We start from the raw sequence: 17,154 nt of genomic DNA, 5'->3' as shown, positions 1-17,154 counted from the left end.
AAAGTTAAAATATGTTTCGGCTTTTTAAACCCATCATCAAGCAAAACACATGATTACTATACTGAGACACAATTAGTAATCATGTGCTTTGCCTGACAATGGCTTTAAAAAGCCGAAACATGTGGCTGTGTAATTTTAACCTCAACCGTTATGTTGTTGTGTTATAACTGACTCCAATAAAGAACTGTATACAATAACACAACAGGATGCATGGAAATGAAAAGTATTTGTGTTCCCCCATCTCAGCTACAAGTCCTTGATCTAACTTTCCTGACAAAACTGGAAAGCTGTATAATCAAGTTCCTTGGTGGGGACGTTGTGTGCTGTAACACTGTGTTGTAGTCTGGCAGGCGGATACCAGTGTGCTGGTGAAACACACCAAGCTGCAGTCTGATAGGTGGATACTAACGTTTTGGTGGAATGTGTGCCTCCATCTTTAGGATGACTCCAGATATCAGACATTTAGATTGCGTAGGTACAGATGTTTGAAGTCACAATATGAAATCAGGTCATCCACAAGCAGCAGTTACATTTGGCTGATGATACGGGATATGATACAGTGTACATTGGTAGAAGTTTAATGACATTTCAGAGGAACACAATGCCTTCAGCTTCAATTTTCCATCCTGAAGATGGAGGAAGTATATCTGTCTGCAGTGTTGGTTAAAACAAATTACAGAGCAGACTTCTCCTCAATAATATTGCGGAAAAGTCAGGATGTGATAGAATGCATGTAGTAGAAGTCTACCCTTATGAAGGTAGCAGTATGTTCCTCCAAAATGTTGGCAGACTCCTACTCACCTCTACAGCGTCACTTCCAACTTCCTCATGATCACTGCCATGAATATCTCAAATCTCACACGTAATACTGGTGCTTGTAGATGATTGTACTTCCATTTATGAACAAGAAATATTGACACACTACAACCATACAGTAATTGTGCTGTACTGATTAAACTGAACTGTGATCAGTGCAGATGAATTACATTACATAATGAAATCAATTTGTCAGAGCTTTGTTTGAACAAGTCTTCATCACAGTAGTGAGTCTGTTAGGAAATCTGTACAAATTAATAAGAAATGGCAAGTCTACCATTGCAACCATTTAAAGCTATCGGCCTGATGCTTCAGTGGCCCTGCCTCGGCTCCAACTGCACGTGGCCACCTCAAGTTTACAGTGAAACTTTGAATGCATATAAACATATCATGAAATTTAAGCATTTTTATATCATTTTTCCTAAAGATGATATACATTTAAATACTACACCAAGCAAAACTATTTTATTGTTATCTTTCTCAACAGGATACTGACCAATAAACAAAATCTTCAGTTTCTATTGATAGGTGTGTCATACCTTTTGTTTGAAAACCATTTCCTGAAAAATTAATTACCTATGGTAAGGACGGATAGTAATGACCATCAATTACCACAAGCAGACTGCTCTGAGTGAGAATGTTACAAACTAAATTCAACTCCACACATAATTCCAACCTTGCAAGTAACTGCACTAACTGAACAACATATTCTGCATGCACCTAATGGAGTAGGTGTACATGCTTTAAATTATAATTCCTATTTCATGAAGAAATACACAAATGTAACAACTTTTGTAATAAGGTGATTTCAAGTTAATTTCTATTAACAAAGACTAGAACATACTGAAACTGTCTTAAATAATTAGGTGGCTGGAATATATGTGACTGAGGTTGTCAGCTTACAGTTATACATTACTGATATTAAGAAAAATGCAAGTTTGGGAACACCTGTAGTCTGTCCGTGTACCTTCTTAAGTGAAGATTAGTAACACACCAGGATTATAATTCAGACTTCAGATAATGTTCAGCATTGACTGATATATTCATTTTGGGTTCAAATCATTATCACCATCTCCAAGAAGATGCCTTAAGATCAGTTTTACAGTGTTTCATGATCTGACATTATTGGTCGAGTCTCTGTGTCTTTCGAGTTTTTGTATACCTACAGAAGACACTTGATCATCCGCATGTGGATTAAACACAGGACTTTTATAAACACACATAAGATTTGTAACCCCCGTCCAGTGTGATTGATAAAAGTTGTTTTTAATTTTTCATCCTTTATATGTTTCAGTCAAAACGACCATCTTCAGAAGGATATTATCAACACTTATGGAAACTACTGTTACATGTCATAGATATATATGTTATATCGTTTAACTAATATGAAGATGTACACTGATTTGTTAAAACATCTAAAATTATTACAAAATGTAAGGACAAGAAACCAAACTGGTTCTAGATTAAAACAAATACTGAACATTATTTTGTAAGCAGACTAATTGTAATAATTTTTAGATGTTTTAACAAATCAATGTACATCTTAATTAGTTAAAAGATATAACATATATGTATGACATGTAACAGTAGTTTACTTACATGTTGATAATATCCTTCTGAAGATGGTCATTTTGAGCGAAACATGTAAAGGATGAAAAATTAAAAACAACTTTTATCAATCACACTGGACAGTGGTTAAAACCCTTACATACAATTACTAGTGCAACGGACCAGGATGAACCAAGTTACTTTTATAACCCATTACAAATGTTTCAGTGATATATCAGTGGAGCTTTACAATGATTTGCAGTAGACTGTACATCTTCTGATTCTGTTGCTTGTATAATTTTACAGCCTTTCATACTGGTCTACAACTGAACAAGGGCTTCTTTCTTCCCTTGGAAGGATACAATATTGCTACTGCAATCAGGTAAGGCCAAATATATTTCCTTTTTTTTTTCCCCCTTGGCACTACAGCCCCAGTGGGCCTAGGCCTACCTCCATGAACTCTGTTCACCAAATATAATTACTTCATGTCTGTTTTAGCTTAGAGGCTGTTCATCTGTCTCAAGTCCTATAAGCAAGCAACTAATCACTAGAAATTGTACTTTTCAGCTTACAGGTGCCAACAGGTTACCTAAGGAAGCAGGAGAACCACTGTACTCATCTGAATGAGACATCAACTCTGTGGTCTTCCTTCCGGCACACATAGGCACTGTTGGCAGCTGCAAGCTGTGTCTTATTTAAAAATAGAGACGATATTCCAGACAGTAAGAAACAATAAAAACATAAGTCCACGCCAAAGTTCAGAGTTGGTGCCAGTATATTTCATGAAGAATTTGCAGTTTGGTTTTTGAGATGGCTGCCCTGAAAAAGAAAGAAAGAAAATGTAGTAATGTTCATGTTAAACTTGAAGATCTCACAAAAAATTCCATGGTGGTTTTCTTATTGAAAATGAAATTTCATATTCTGCATCAAAAACAGAAATTTTTACTAAAGTTTCACAGTACCAAGGACGAAAGTCTTATTAATCAATCCATCTTTAAAATGACACTTTATAGTGTACAGTCTACAAATTATAACAAGACAAGCGACATGCTCAGAGAAAAACAAATATTTACTTTGCAGCAGTATAATCACAATATGACATTATCGACATTACTATATGGCTTCCCATCTACTCAGCCTTTAAGTTAAAGAGATTAGACAAATTTTGAATTGAGTTCACTGGTTTCATCTAGTAATCTGTGTTCTCATGTCTAAGTCTGTCAGTTAATTAATGCAATTTTTTTTAATTAGAACTGGTTGTTCTTTTCAATGAATGGAGACAAAAAACTTACTCATGTTTGTTTACCGCTACTAAGGACCATGAGTGGAGACTGCATTTCTTTCTGCTTCTGCTGCAAGAGGCTAAGCGTTCCGAGTGGGTGTCTGTTGAGCTCATCTGTTTCATTTACTGGAAGGAAAAAAAAAGAATTAATCTCCTTCAGATGGGGCACAGTCTGTTTGCCCTTAAACATTCTGTAATATGTGCAGCTCCTGTCGCTGATTATCCTAACAGCTGGCCAAATTTTAAGTTAGTCTGCTGCTTGAAGTCATCAATTCCTCACAACTTCCAACCCATGGTCTGTGTCTATGTCTACTAGCCTAATGACAATTGAACAAATATGCTGTGTGTTTTATGAGGAGGCTCTATATGACTTGCCACAAAGTTGCAGTACTCGCTTCTGTCCCAGGACTGAAGCTACTGTGTATGTTTGTAGTCAGCAGAAAATGAATGCACCAAAAGTGTGGATGGATATCTATCTGCTATGTGGATTCGTGGACATTTAACAATAACTAAAATTTGCTTCCTTATGGAGCACCATTTAGAAATAGCATCAGATGGTTTCACAGTCTCACGTGCAGCAGGTCTTTCTATAGAACTTTCTAGAAGTTATTCAGTACATGTTTCGACCTATAAGTTCGTCATCAGGTGTTTTAAAATTATAAATTATAAATTATAAATGAGGAAACTGCTGTGCTTCCATATTGTGGTTGTTGGTCATCACTATGCAGTCCCTTCTATGCGCATGTATATACAAAGTGGCTGACTGATCTGCCTGCTGTGTCATGCAGTGCAAGAGACACGCAGCATAACAACCCGCCACTTCGTATATACATGCGCATAGAAGGGACCGCATAGTGATGACCAACATCCACAATATGGAAGCACAGCAGTTTCCTCATTTATAATTTTAAAACACCTGATAATGACCTTATAGGTCAAAACATGTAGTGAATCACTTTTATGAAGTTTTACAGAAAGACATGCTGCACATGAGACTGTGAAACAATTTTGTACTAAATGAAGTGCAGCAGGGTGCTACAATATACTAAAGTAAAGTAAAGGTATCCCTGTAACAGGCCGTGGAGGCGCATAGGGTTGTGAGATGTTGAAGTTCCCACATTTTCTACACAATTGGTTCACAGATGGCAGCAAGGTTGTCAGCCCTGTGCGCCGGCTGCCCTTTACCCCCAAGAATATTCCTGGTACTCATTTCCATTAGAGGCTGAGTCAACTTCAGGGCCACAGTGTGGCTGGAAGGATTAGGTCAATTGAAAAATCCAATGACTTCATCAGGACTTGAACCCAAGACCTTCCGGCTTGTATTACAAATAAGAGCCCATGACCAGATCTGGACTGATACTCACACCCTCCTGTTCAGTTCTCTTCATTCGTTTCTCCACTTTATTTTTGCCAGGTCCTTCTCCATGAAATTCATGAGACAGGTATCTGAAATGATAAAGAGAGACAACATTAAAGTCACTGTATTTTAGGATCTTACAGAATGTGGCCATGTTTCCAAGTAACACGTAAAATCCTTTCATCCTGAAGTTTCAGCCATAAAAAAGGGTATGATCCATATATAGTTCAATCTGTTATTTTGTGAAATAATAAAAATATGTAACATTCCGTATTCCAACGCAAATTATTCATACAGCCAATAACCAGAAATGGGCATGCTACAGCACATTAAAGTCATAGGGACTGAAATGATTAACACAAAATATTTTAATAAAAGTACAATGGGACAATAATAATTTCAAGGTATGTTTCTTCCTAATTCATGCAAACTATCTGCAAAATGAACCATTCTGCCACATTCTATGCCTGCACAACAAACTATATCAAGTACAAAGTATTTACACACTCAAATGTCACAATATGTTGGCTAGTTACAAACTGTCACATAGAGAAAGGGAGAAAAGGAAGTCAAAACAACACGTATATATCAAAATGTTCTACTGAAAGCATCTGAGGTGGAAGACAATAACCTCACCACCCATGATAGGGTAATCATGATAGTGCTGGTCAGCAGAGGGACCCTACAATTTAACATGGGCTCTAAACCATTGGGGGGGGGGATCCTTTGTATTCCTAAACCTTGAACTCTGGTAGATGTGAAGGCATCATCTGTGAGCAGAAAAATCTGTACACAGATGCGAGTGGGGATCAAACTCAGAAACTTCTGAATGGGTATAACAGCTTACCCCAGGACCTTCTTCTTAAGGACCTAATTTAAGTGGCTCTAGTGTTGCTCCCAACTCAGTCACCATGTTAATATGGCTGATGGTAGACAACTAAAAGAACATGTCAGTGGCATGATGACAATACAGAGTTTCACATAAATCCATCAGTTGGTTCACACACATTATCGTGAGTATGGCATGGTAGTCCCATAATCTTGTCTGTTTCCACTGAAACACTACTTCCTCCTTGGATTTTTTTTAAATGGCAATTACTGTGGAAACTTTTCTGCTCTAAAGAATGTACTACCATTGGACAGGCTACCCTCCACAGTGTGACCTATCTTAAAAACAGATATGCTATTATCTGTGCTGACCTGAAAGCCTCCTCTGCATTAAGTACGTGTCCATCATCATCTGTGTAGTCGAGTTTAACATTTGGTTTGTAGCCCTCCTCTTCTTTGAAGTCTGAGGTCGGACCACTGTAGCACTCGTGACGCCCACACTTTTCATCATCTCTGAAAAAGATAAAGCAATGCTGTAAATTAAATTCCTTAATCAGTCTTGCTTGCTTACTTCATCCTGTCTTGACCATCATGTACACTTCCCTAATACTCAAGTGGGTCAATCCCGAGAGACAAGACGAGACTTGCAATCCAGTTATAGAGGAGATGACAAAGTATTCAAAGCTCAGATATTCTTTACCCTTCAGAATCTCCTACTCTACTCCATAATCAAAGCAAGTGGCAGATCCTTGTGCCCATGACAACTCTCTTCCCTAAGGTCTGCTGCAGACAAGACTTGACAGCTACAGGACAAATTAGGTGACTCAGTCTGCAGCCACCTGCTCACGCTAGTTCCTCGCTTGTGGATTTTTATACCCTGAAGATATAGGCAATACGTTCCTCCAAAACATCGGTTTACACGATATCTATACAGTGCCACGTCCCAAAGACGGCATTCTTCATGAGTGACATTCATTACATACCAAGACACTATACGGGGGGGGGGGGTAAAGCTATCCCCGTAACAGACCGTGGAGGTCCATAGGGTTGTGAGACATCGAGACTCCCATATTTTCTAGACAATCGGCTCACAGATGATGGTGAGATTGTCAGCCTTATGTGCCAACCTACCCCTGTAACAGACTGTGGAGGCCCATAGGGTTGTAAGATGTTAAGGCTCCCACATTTTCTAGACAATCGGCTCATCGATGGCGGTGAGACTGTCAGCCTTACGCACCAGCCGCACTTTAACCACCATGAAATTTCTTGGTACTCATTTCTGTTAAGAGGCTGAGTCGACACTAGGGCCATAGTGAAGCTGGAAGGATTAGGTCAATTGAAAAAAATTAACGACCTCATCAGGATTTGAACCCACGACCTTCCAGCTTGTAGCATACTGCCTCAACCAACTATCCTACTGCTTCTAATATTAAACATTAATGATTAATGTGTTTCTATTAAAACCCCTAACAAAACTGCAGTATATGATTAAATATGGTACACCATTTATGAAATACTTAAAATATAAACGCACAATTAAAACCAATACTAAAGTGTCAATATCTCTTAATTTGAATAGGCCTATGTTGTACATAAAGAATCTGCTAATGACTCACCAATCAAAACTTCATTCCAAGCTCCACGTTTGTCTTCTTCTTCCTGACGTGTCTTCTCTTCAATCATTTCCCTCTCAAAGTCCTGTAATGTAAATTTTGTACAAGATTAGCAGAACGCAAATGCGCAATCTAAAAATTACCAATTCAAAATTACCTTGAGATAGACTGAAATCTGAACTGCTTACACACGAACCACTGTAGAGAACATTACTGCACTGTAAAGTACTTACTATACTGTGTAGGATTCGAGCTTCTGACAGCAGTGGTTTTGAAGAGTTCTGTCATCTGGGATATAATGCCGTGTAGTCTGTCAAAAGTCAACAGACATTTTGCAGAAACATGTCACCTCCATCTTCAGGGTTGAAGAATAAATCAAGCAAGAAACCAGCACTGGCAGGTAACAAAGCCAAGCTTCTTACCTGCTTCATGCTGGCTTCTTGTTTCATTTATTCTTTAACCCTGAAGATTCAGGTGACATGTTCCCCCGGAAATTCGGATGATAGCCCAGAAGACAGAATTCTTCTGACTATACTGATCATCTTGAAACTTCTTTGCCAAAATATCTTTCTAATATCATATTATGCTTTAAAGTAACAGATCTATTAGAAGCATACTCTCATTCTGCCAAGCAATGTACACCTGCCAAACTAATTCTGAGTTTGCAGTGAGAATACTGTGACAATTAACATTCACTTCACTTTGCAATGCATAAAATCACAAGAACTATTGGTTTTTCATTTAGTCATGTTCTGAGCTATTTATTCATCCCTATTTCAATTTCACATATAATTCCTAGTAGCGTCTTTTCTACCCTTGTATCCCGCACATGGCACAGGGGAAAAAAATAAAAGATGGGAAAAAAAGACTGGATTTGAGATTCCTGTAGAGGAGATTAAGAAAGTCACTATCTTCTGGGAAGTCATATCCTGTACGTCCACTGACATTCCTTCAAAATTCTTATGGACCTTATCACATTATATGGCATTTTATTCCAGAAGGTACCACTTGTCAAGAAGAAGAAGAAAAAAGTTCTACCATCTCAACTATCACATTCTTATTGCATAACGAGTGCTTTCATTTCTAGGATTTCTGTTGGATGTTTCCAGTTCAGCAATTTATATATCCATTACCATGGAATTCAACTGTAATTAAAATATATTCTCATTCTGTTGCAGCTGCAGTAAATAACTGTACATGGGCAATGGAGTGTTCTAGTCTTGACACATGCTAAATCAAATTGCCTTGCCAAGTGTACGTGTATCTGCGGATGGTTATATTGCACTCACTAGTTCCTGAGCGTCCTCATCCGTTGCCAGCCAGACCATAAATGGGGATGTTACCCAATGTATGTCAGTATTCTGCGGTAGCATTCAGCACAATGGAACCGCCTTCCGTGTTTCCTTCTGAGCTTCTCTCCAGTACTGACTCTGCCACCTACAAACATCACAAACCACAAACAGTCAAATTATGTAGCTATAGAGCATTCTGTTTTGTAGTATCCATAAATGCAAAGCTGTCCCTATGCTTAATTAGTTATGCTCTAGATGGAGGCAAGTGGCCAGCTCCATGCCACTCCCACACCCGGGGAAACAGCCCCTGGTGCCTATTTGACAGGAGGCCATAAGAGATCTCAATAACCACAATACTTGGTTGAGGGGCTATGCTACAAGCCAGAAGGTCGCGGGTTCAAATTCCGATGAGGTCACTGGATTTTTTTTCGATTGACTTAATCCTTCCAGCCGCACCATGGCCTTGGGGTCGACTCAGTCTCTAACAGAAATGAGTACCAGGAATTAATTAAATAATTTTCCTGGGGAGTAAAGCATGGCCAGCACATAAGGCTGACAACCTTTGAGCAGATTGTCTAGATAATGTGGGACCCTCAACGTCTCACAACACTATGGGCCTTCACGGCCTTGTACAAGGATAGCTTTACTTTATAACCACAATACAAGAAAGGATGATAGTATAAAAAAAGTAGAGCTCTCCCTGTAATAGGCCATGGATGCCCATAGGGGCGCGAGACGTCGAGACTCCCATACTTTCTCGACAATAAGCTCACAGATGTTGGTGAGGTTGTCAGCTTTACACGCCGGCCATCCTTTATCCCCCAAGAATATTCCTGGTACTCAGTTCTGTTAGAGGCTGAGTTGACCCCAGGGTCATAGTGTGACTGGAAGGATTCAATCTAAAAATCCAATTACCCAACTGGGAATCGAACCCATGACCTTCCAGTTTGTAGCACAGTAAGAAAGGATGATATTACTTAAATGTGAACATATGATTTACTGATTTGAGGCCCACCACAACAAACTGTGAGAGAAACAATTTAATAGCCCTCAGGTTAAATTACTATATACGTAGGTCATACCAAAAGTCATGAGCAACTTTTTTTGCATGCAACCTGGGTACAGCAGACAAAAGAGAGTATGGTGGTAGGAGGAACCAGCTATTGTGTTAAACTTGAGTGTCTTGTGACGTCAATATCTTGTATTATGTGACCAGTATCACTCCTGACAAAATGGCCGACAACGATGTCGTTTTGCCAGCGTGCTGTCATTGAATTTCTTGTGAAAGAGGAAATCCCTGCTACAGAAATTCATCAGATACTTCAGCATACTTATGGAAGTGTGTGCATGGGTATGAGCAGTGTTCGAAGATGGGTGAAACGTTTTAAAGATGGAATCACCAGCATCAAAGATGAGCCTCGGAGCAGTCTTCCTCGAACAGCCTCAACTGAATGCAACAAGGAAAGAGTGGATGAGATCATTCAAGATGATAGGCATGTGACTGTGGACACAATAGCCCAAAAACTTGGAATAGGGCACAGTACAGTACAATACAGTACAGTACAGTACAGTACAGTAGATGACTGAAAGCTTGGGCTAGAGGAAAGTTTGTGCTCGTTGGGTCCCACGGTTATTGACCAAAGACCACAAAGGTCAGCGAAAAGCCATCACCTCAGAACTGCTGCAGAGATATTGACATGAAGGCGATGATTTTTTTGCTCTGTATTGTGATAGGTGACAAAAGCTGGTTTCACCATTTCAAGCCTGAAACGAAATGGCAGAGTATGGAATGGCACCATTTGCATTCTCCATCAAAAAAGAATGCAAAGACAGTGCCATCAGCTGCGAAGGTGATGGGCACAGTCTTCTGGGATGCAAAGGGGTTTATTCTGCCCAAATTCCTGGAACCTGGGCAAACCATCAATGCTGCTCGTTATGTCCAGATGCTGCACAAGCTCCGTCGTGCATTGTGTGATAAATGTCCAGGACAAAACATCATCCTACACGACAACGCTCGCCTCACATTGGAAGCAATTGCAATGATGGGGTAGGAAGTTCTTCCACACCCCTCCTATAGCCCTGATCTGGCACCCTCTGACTACCATTTTTTCGGATTTGCGAAGGATCAGCTGCATGGAAAAAGTTTTGAGACAAGGATGGCAATTCAGAAAGCAGTGCATCAGTGTCTTCGGATGGCTGGAACGGAATTTTACAGAAGGGGAATTTTAAAACTCCCAGAATGCTGGGAGAAATGTGTACAAAGAAATGGTGATTATGTGGAAAAATAAAGAAAGGTCTGTAGATTGAGGTGGTGTATTTGGTTTGTCAATAATAAAGCATGTTACTTTACAAAAAAATGGTGCTCATGACTTTCAGTACAACCCTCGTAGTTTCTCTAGGGTACAATGGTTTTGTACAATAACCAAAGAAGAAACATCATGATCAACTTTACTACAAAGTCCTATGCAACATTTTATAACTGGAACATATGGAGACACTGTATAGGAACTAAATATGGCATAGGATTCTGTAGCTAGGGACAATTTCATCACCTCCCACCACATACCCATAGGGCTGCTCCTCTCTTGTTTTTGGGGAGAAAAAGGAGAAAGACAGGTAAGGGGAAGATGGCCTTGACTGAACAAGAGAAATGACACCTACTACAGCCCAACATTTGTGAGGATTAAAAAGGAAATCTGCCGGTGTGATGTACCTTTTCTACACTGTTCTTTGATTCTGTAACAGCCTCCTGCAGCTTCAGTCTCCATGCTTTCTTGAGGGCTATCTGTAGCTCCAGTGCGCTGTCACTGGGCTCAATCTTGATGTTGGACAGTATCACTTCTGGCGCTGAAAGTTATGTCCGATTATTAATAACATTCAAAACTGCACCTGCACTGCATTTCCTTTCATGATTTCACAACACACTTCGTTGCGGGAACTATATAGTATCAAATGGTGGATTAGTAAATAATGTATTCAAAAGTCTTGGTGCTTGTCACCTGATTAGGGATACTAAGTCCAATCAACATTTGCCTGGTGGTACTGTGAAAAACCATGAAGAAACCTAAGTCAGGTTAGCCAGATGTTCCAGCGGAGATTCTTGAACACAAGAACACAGATCCATTTTTTTCTTTTAGTTCGAACTGTGAAGGTAATATGAGTCTGAACTTACGGTACGATTGGCCGTGTTTATCTCTTCTTGTAGCAGTTCAATAATTTTTGTGCTGACCTGAGCTCTAGTTTATTTTTCAACTCACAAAATAATTTATACTCAACATCACACAGCTCTCGTATGCTGAGTTCCATTAAACTACAAGAACAAAAACAGAATTAATTTTGAACTTTGATCAAAGTTAATGCTATATTTGTACATTTTAAACTGGATTGATAGCTCAGTCAGTATAGCGACAGGCTACATGCTGCACGACTGAGGGCCTGCTGCACTGGTGGATTTGAGTATACTGCATTTTGTCTTCGACCTTTCTGTGGGATGGTCACAAATGAAATTAATTCCCTACATTAGCACTGGGATTGTTTATACCTTGAACAGATATAGTTGTTTTGGGTGAGCCTCGAAACTGTTCCTGGCATGACCCTAATAGACGCTACCACTATCCTTCATGTAGTTCCTAACAGCCATACCTAAACCTGTTAAAATTCTGGTTATCTGAGTTGACATTCTTACGTGGTACAAGGCAATTATTTCTGTACTTATACTACTCTCTTCTGACAACCATTTGGAGTATAATTTTCTATAGCTGTGTAAGTTCCTCTTCTCACAAGCAGTTTACCTGTGGTTTACTTTCCTCGCACGTCTCGAGCCTCGAGGAATACGCGTTTCGTCATGCATACCGCTGTGCCATCTGTCACCTACGCCTGCGAATACAGGCAAAAACGGTAATATACATCATAGTTCAGTCGGTACTATTCGTACTTATAGACCAACACAGCTATTTCCTCCAATTCCAAATTTTCTAATCCAGCACACAAGATCGGCAATGGTGGTGGATCAGCCAGAAGCTCCTTGAATCCACCTCCCTGAACTTGTTATTTATATCTTATTTACCTTTTGTGCCAGCAGTCCAGAGAATATGACAGCAAACGATAGGTTGAATAGTGAATAATGAGTTGTAAAGGATGTAGATGGTGGACATACAACCCTAATTTGATTCCATATTATAGCATTTGCCAGGAGAGAATCAGGAAAACCACAGAAGGCTTCTGTCAAAATAGTGTTCCTTCCTGCATGGAACTTGGGCAGGTAATGTAAAGGCAATGGTGGCAGTTGGCTTTGTTAATCACGCACTGCGCATGAAGATGTAAGGGGGGTAAATGTATAGCTCTGCTTTTCCTGTCCTCAGTACTAGAGTGGTGAGAGGTTTTCTCCATCCCCTTGGGGTTACATACCCCAGTACCCCTTATGTAGAAGGCTGGGTAGGCCCTAGCACATCTGCACAATATAGGGATGAGGAAAATCTCTTACCATTCCAGCAGTCAAACTTTGATTCCTGGGTCATCCAGCTCACAGCTCGTTGCTATGCTGATGGAGCTCTCTTGGCTCCATGACTCACGTTGAGCACCTACTAAGTTGGGTAGAAATGCTGTGAATTTGCTGTCATGGATATTATTCACAATGAACCAATCCATAAATTGAACCATGGTTTTCTAGTCAAACTTGATATAAAATGGCACAGATTATTTAATTTGAGGAAAGCCCACTTCTTAACTACTTCAGGAATCCTCTAAGAATTATGAACGTAATTTTGTCTCTATCAGTCTGAAACAAAATTACTGGAATTACTCAGAACCCTTAATTTACTGTATTTACTGAAATTTTTAAGTTTGTTAAGTGTTGAGGGATGCTCAGGATGGGAAAACATCAATGAAAAATGTATTTTGCTTGAAGATAATCTGTATTCGACTGTATTTGTTTGCCAAGTACACCTGATTACTGGACAAAACGTTGTTTTCCAAACACTTTATTGTGTAAGTGATGTAAAAACATGAAAAAATACCAAAGTTTGCACATATTAAATATCACCCAGACATAATGTATATACAGTAGAACTATGAAGATAATTAACTATACTTTAATCTTCTGGTAAAATTATGAACTGCCACCCATAACAGATCTTTCCAAAAACTGATGGAACTTGAAGTATGTCTAATATAAAGCCTGATGGAGGGAGAATATCAGAAGACGTAATGCATCTTTGTATAAAGAAGCGACATTAGTAATTGCAGGTTGCTAGTCCCTCTGCTTATGCTTTAATATCAAAATGGAGGCTTATATGGGCTGGAGGAAAAGATTCACACTTTCTTCACCACAGCAATACAAGGAAATGACAACAGTATTATGCCCTGGCTGCTTCATGCAAGAACCCAATTTTGAGAGAAAGTTGGCTGAGCTCCAGGGTAGGTTTCAATGTCATAGTGATGAGAAAAATTCTAGCCCTTTTTGTGCCAATCCTAGTTGTCTGGCTCAAAGCCATTTTGCTTATTGAAATACCCTAGGTCATTAGTCAAAGCACATGCAACATTTTAATAATCTTTTCGACACGAGCTTTATACAGTGCTTACTGCTTCCTCTCCCCCTCCCCTCCTTGCCTTTTATAATTTACGTTACCTATACACAAACATACATTACTTTATGTGATGTGTGCTAATGTGTATATTAGTAACTGACATATTTTTCTTGCCAGCTTCCGGAAGTCACTTCCGTCTCATGGAAGCTGAGCAATATTTCTACTTGGAAGTTTTATGAGAGTGCACAAATGAAATGAAGAAAAGAAAACTTTTATGACACAACAAACATGTCTGCCATACTGAATGTAAGAGATTAACGTTATCAAGTTTGTGGGATTATATTCTTAAGACATGTGCCTATAAATTTGAATATGGTCTTCATATCTTCAATTAAGTTCCTGCCATCTTAAGTGTCATCACATCACTGACTGGTAACAAAAGCACAATTGTGAAAGTTAGTCTCTTTTCAGTTTCTCCAAATAATTTCACCAGTTTTGCTGGTATCCTTATATCATTTCACCTGTATTTCTAACTTTCAGTACATTCCTGTCAGAATTTCTATTGTGGTATAATCTGTTGGAGATTACCACTACAACAGGCAGCAAAAGTGAAGCCAGGTGACAATGGAGAGCAGACATCCCACACCACAGTTTAACATCTTGACATCTACAACCAGGTTACATTGCAGTAATTACTAATATCAGAGTAATATGATTCATAATGTATAGCCTTTTGAAGCTTATGAATTATTTTCTCATCTGGAATATTATTAGTGCTGTCACTAATGTTATGTGTAATTTGATTAGTGTGTTTAAGCTATAAAATTTGTTATATCAGTTTCGTGAGGAAGGAGACTATTATTGTACCACTTTCTAGGGCAAAAAAGAACTGACTGCAGTAATTACCTAGGCATACCACTGTTATAAACTTCATACAAAATTTTACTCAACATCTTTCTTTCAACGTTAAGTCCACACCTAGACAAAATTCTTTGAGACCATCAAAGTGAGTTTTGACATAACAGATGAACCACTGCCCAGATTTTATACATTTGTCAGATACTGAGAAGACAGTGGTAGTACACTGACACAGTACATCAGCTATTCATGGGCTTTGTGAATGCCTGCCATTCTGTCAGGACGGAACTATTGTACAATATTCGCATAATGTTTGGGTTACCAATTAAACTAGTTATTCCGATTAAGTTGTTTAAATAAAACCTATAGTAAAGTCCGTAATTTGTAATCTGTACATATTTGTCTGATATATTTCAGATTCAAATGGATCTAAAGCGTGAAGATGTTTTACTGCCATTGCATTTTACCTTTGTTTTAAAATATGTCTTTATGAAGGTCTAGAAAATCAAAAGAGACTGAAATCAAATGCAACATATTACGTGCTGGTCTGTGCTGATGATGTAAATCTATTGGCAGATAACATAACTACCAGAAGGAAAAATACAAAAGCTATAACTGGTGCTAATACGGAGGCTGCTCTAGCAGTAAATGAAGAGAAAACTAAGAATATGCTGATAGTTCGTCACAAGAATACAGGGGAAGATCACAACTAAAACTTTTTGCATCTGCTGTCTAAAAACGTAAAAACTAGAATATACAAAACTCTGCTTTTGTATGTCTGTAAAACTTGGTTTCTGACAGTAAGGGAACTACACAAAATGAGGGCACTGAGAATATTTGGATGAATCATGCAGTGGTATGACGTTGGAGAAGACTGCATAATGAGTACTTTCATAAGTTGTGCCCTTTGGCAATTACAATCAAGTTGAGGTGAGATGGACGAAGAATGTAGCATGCATAGGGGAGAAAAGGAATGTACATAGGATTTAGATTGGAAAGCCAGAAAGAAAGGGAACACCAGAAAGAACTAGATGTAGGCAAAAAGATAATACTGAAATGGACCTAAGAGCATTAGGATGGGGTGGTAATCTGGAATACAGAAGACACATTATGGTCTGCAAATGAAGAAGTGTATCACTGTTCATATATGCAAAAGAGAAGCGAAGTGGTCAATTCAAGGAGCAGAAGACAAAGAATCTGAAAGATATGTCAGTTCCTTTGACATATCTTATTTTGAATAAATTAACTTCTGTCCTGACAGGTCACCCGCCCATATATTTCTTTAGTGTTTATTACTCTCTCTACGGTACTCACAAAAAATTAAGTCTGCCTCACCTTTATCATCACACATGGCTTCATGAATCTTAATCTGCTACTGACTCCTGCACAGGGCAGCTACATAAGAGTGTTCCAAAAGTTCTGGGCCATTTTGCAAAATATAAAATTTTAGAGGAAAAGATTTCACTTGATATTTTTGGTGTTTGGCAGCTGGCCATGAAACACTACTGTACTCCAGAACATCCACGTGTGTGCAACCATTCTCTTAGCAATATTGTAATGCACATGTTCTAGCATTCATGACTGTACTCACAATGGCCAAGAGCCACATGAGTTTGAACACGTACTTCAGTGTGTGAACAAACAATTTACGTGACCCTCATGCAAGATGTACATGGATCAGAAAGTTAGAGTACGACTGGACAGAGGGGAGACAAGAAGTGTGCAGATTGGAAGAGGAGTTCATCAAGGATGCTGTTTATCACCAATTCTATTCAACTTGTACAGCGAATGCCTTACCAAGGAAGCTCTGGATGGGCTCGGAGACTTCAAATTAGGAGGGCAAATTATTCAAACTGTGAAATATGCAGATGACCTTGTGTTAATGGCTAAGGAAGAAACTGTGCTACAGGGCATGATTGATAGACTAATTGAAATTTGAAGGTGCTATGGCATGGAAATGAATGTGGAGAAAACAAAAGTAATGAAAATTTCGAGACAACCAACCCCAGTCACAATAAAGATAGACCAAAAACAA

The 17,154-nt window shown here is 38.9% G+C and overlaps 1 protein-coding gene across 3 annotated transcripts in view; it reads right to left on the bottom strand.

The window, feature by feature from the left end:
- Window positions 1-1,923: 1,923 nt before the first annotated feature.
- The window catches only part of LOC111864246 (gastrula zinc finger protein xLCGF3.1), a 23,673-nt gene continuing 8,442 nt past the window's right edge, over window positions 1,924-17,154 (bottom strand). Inside the window, exons 4-10 of one of the 3 annotated variants that reach the window (XM_023851333.2) lie at window positions 11,450-11,583; window positions 8,734-8,881; window positions 7,448-7,529; window positions 6,204-6,344; window positions 5,011-5,092; window positions 3,657-3,772; window positions 1,924-3,183 (exon numbers count right to left, since the gene is read on the bottom strand). In XM_023851333.2, the coding sequence (XP_023707101.1) occupies window positions 8,798-8,881; window positions 11,450-11,583 (218 nt within the window). In that variant the 3' untranslated portion in view covers window positions 1,924-3,183; window positions 3,657-3,772; window positions 5,011-5,092; ... (1 more) ...; window positions 7,448-7,529; window positions 8,734-8,797. The remainder of the gene's footprint in view (window positions 3,184-3,656; window positions 3,773-5,010; window positions 5,093-6,203; window positions 6,345-7,447; window positions 7,530-8,733; window positions 8,882-11,449; window positions 11,584-17,154) is intronic. The other 2 variants (XM_023851334.2, XM_023851335.2) reach the window with 2 other exon arrangements.

Source organism: Cryptotermes secundus, unplaced genomic scaffold (genome assembly GCF_002891405.2).
Source record: "Cryptotermes secundus unplaced genomic scaffold, Csec_1.0 scaffold11829, whole genome shotgun sequence".
In the NCBI taxonomy this organism is placed as follows: Eukaryota; Metazoa; Arthropoda; class Insecta; order Blattodea; family Kalotermitidae; genus Cryptotermes; species Cryptotermes secundus.
This window is presented reverse-complemented; position numbering and strand designations above follow the sequence as displayed.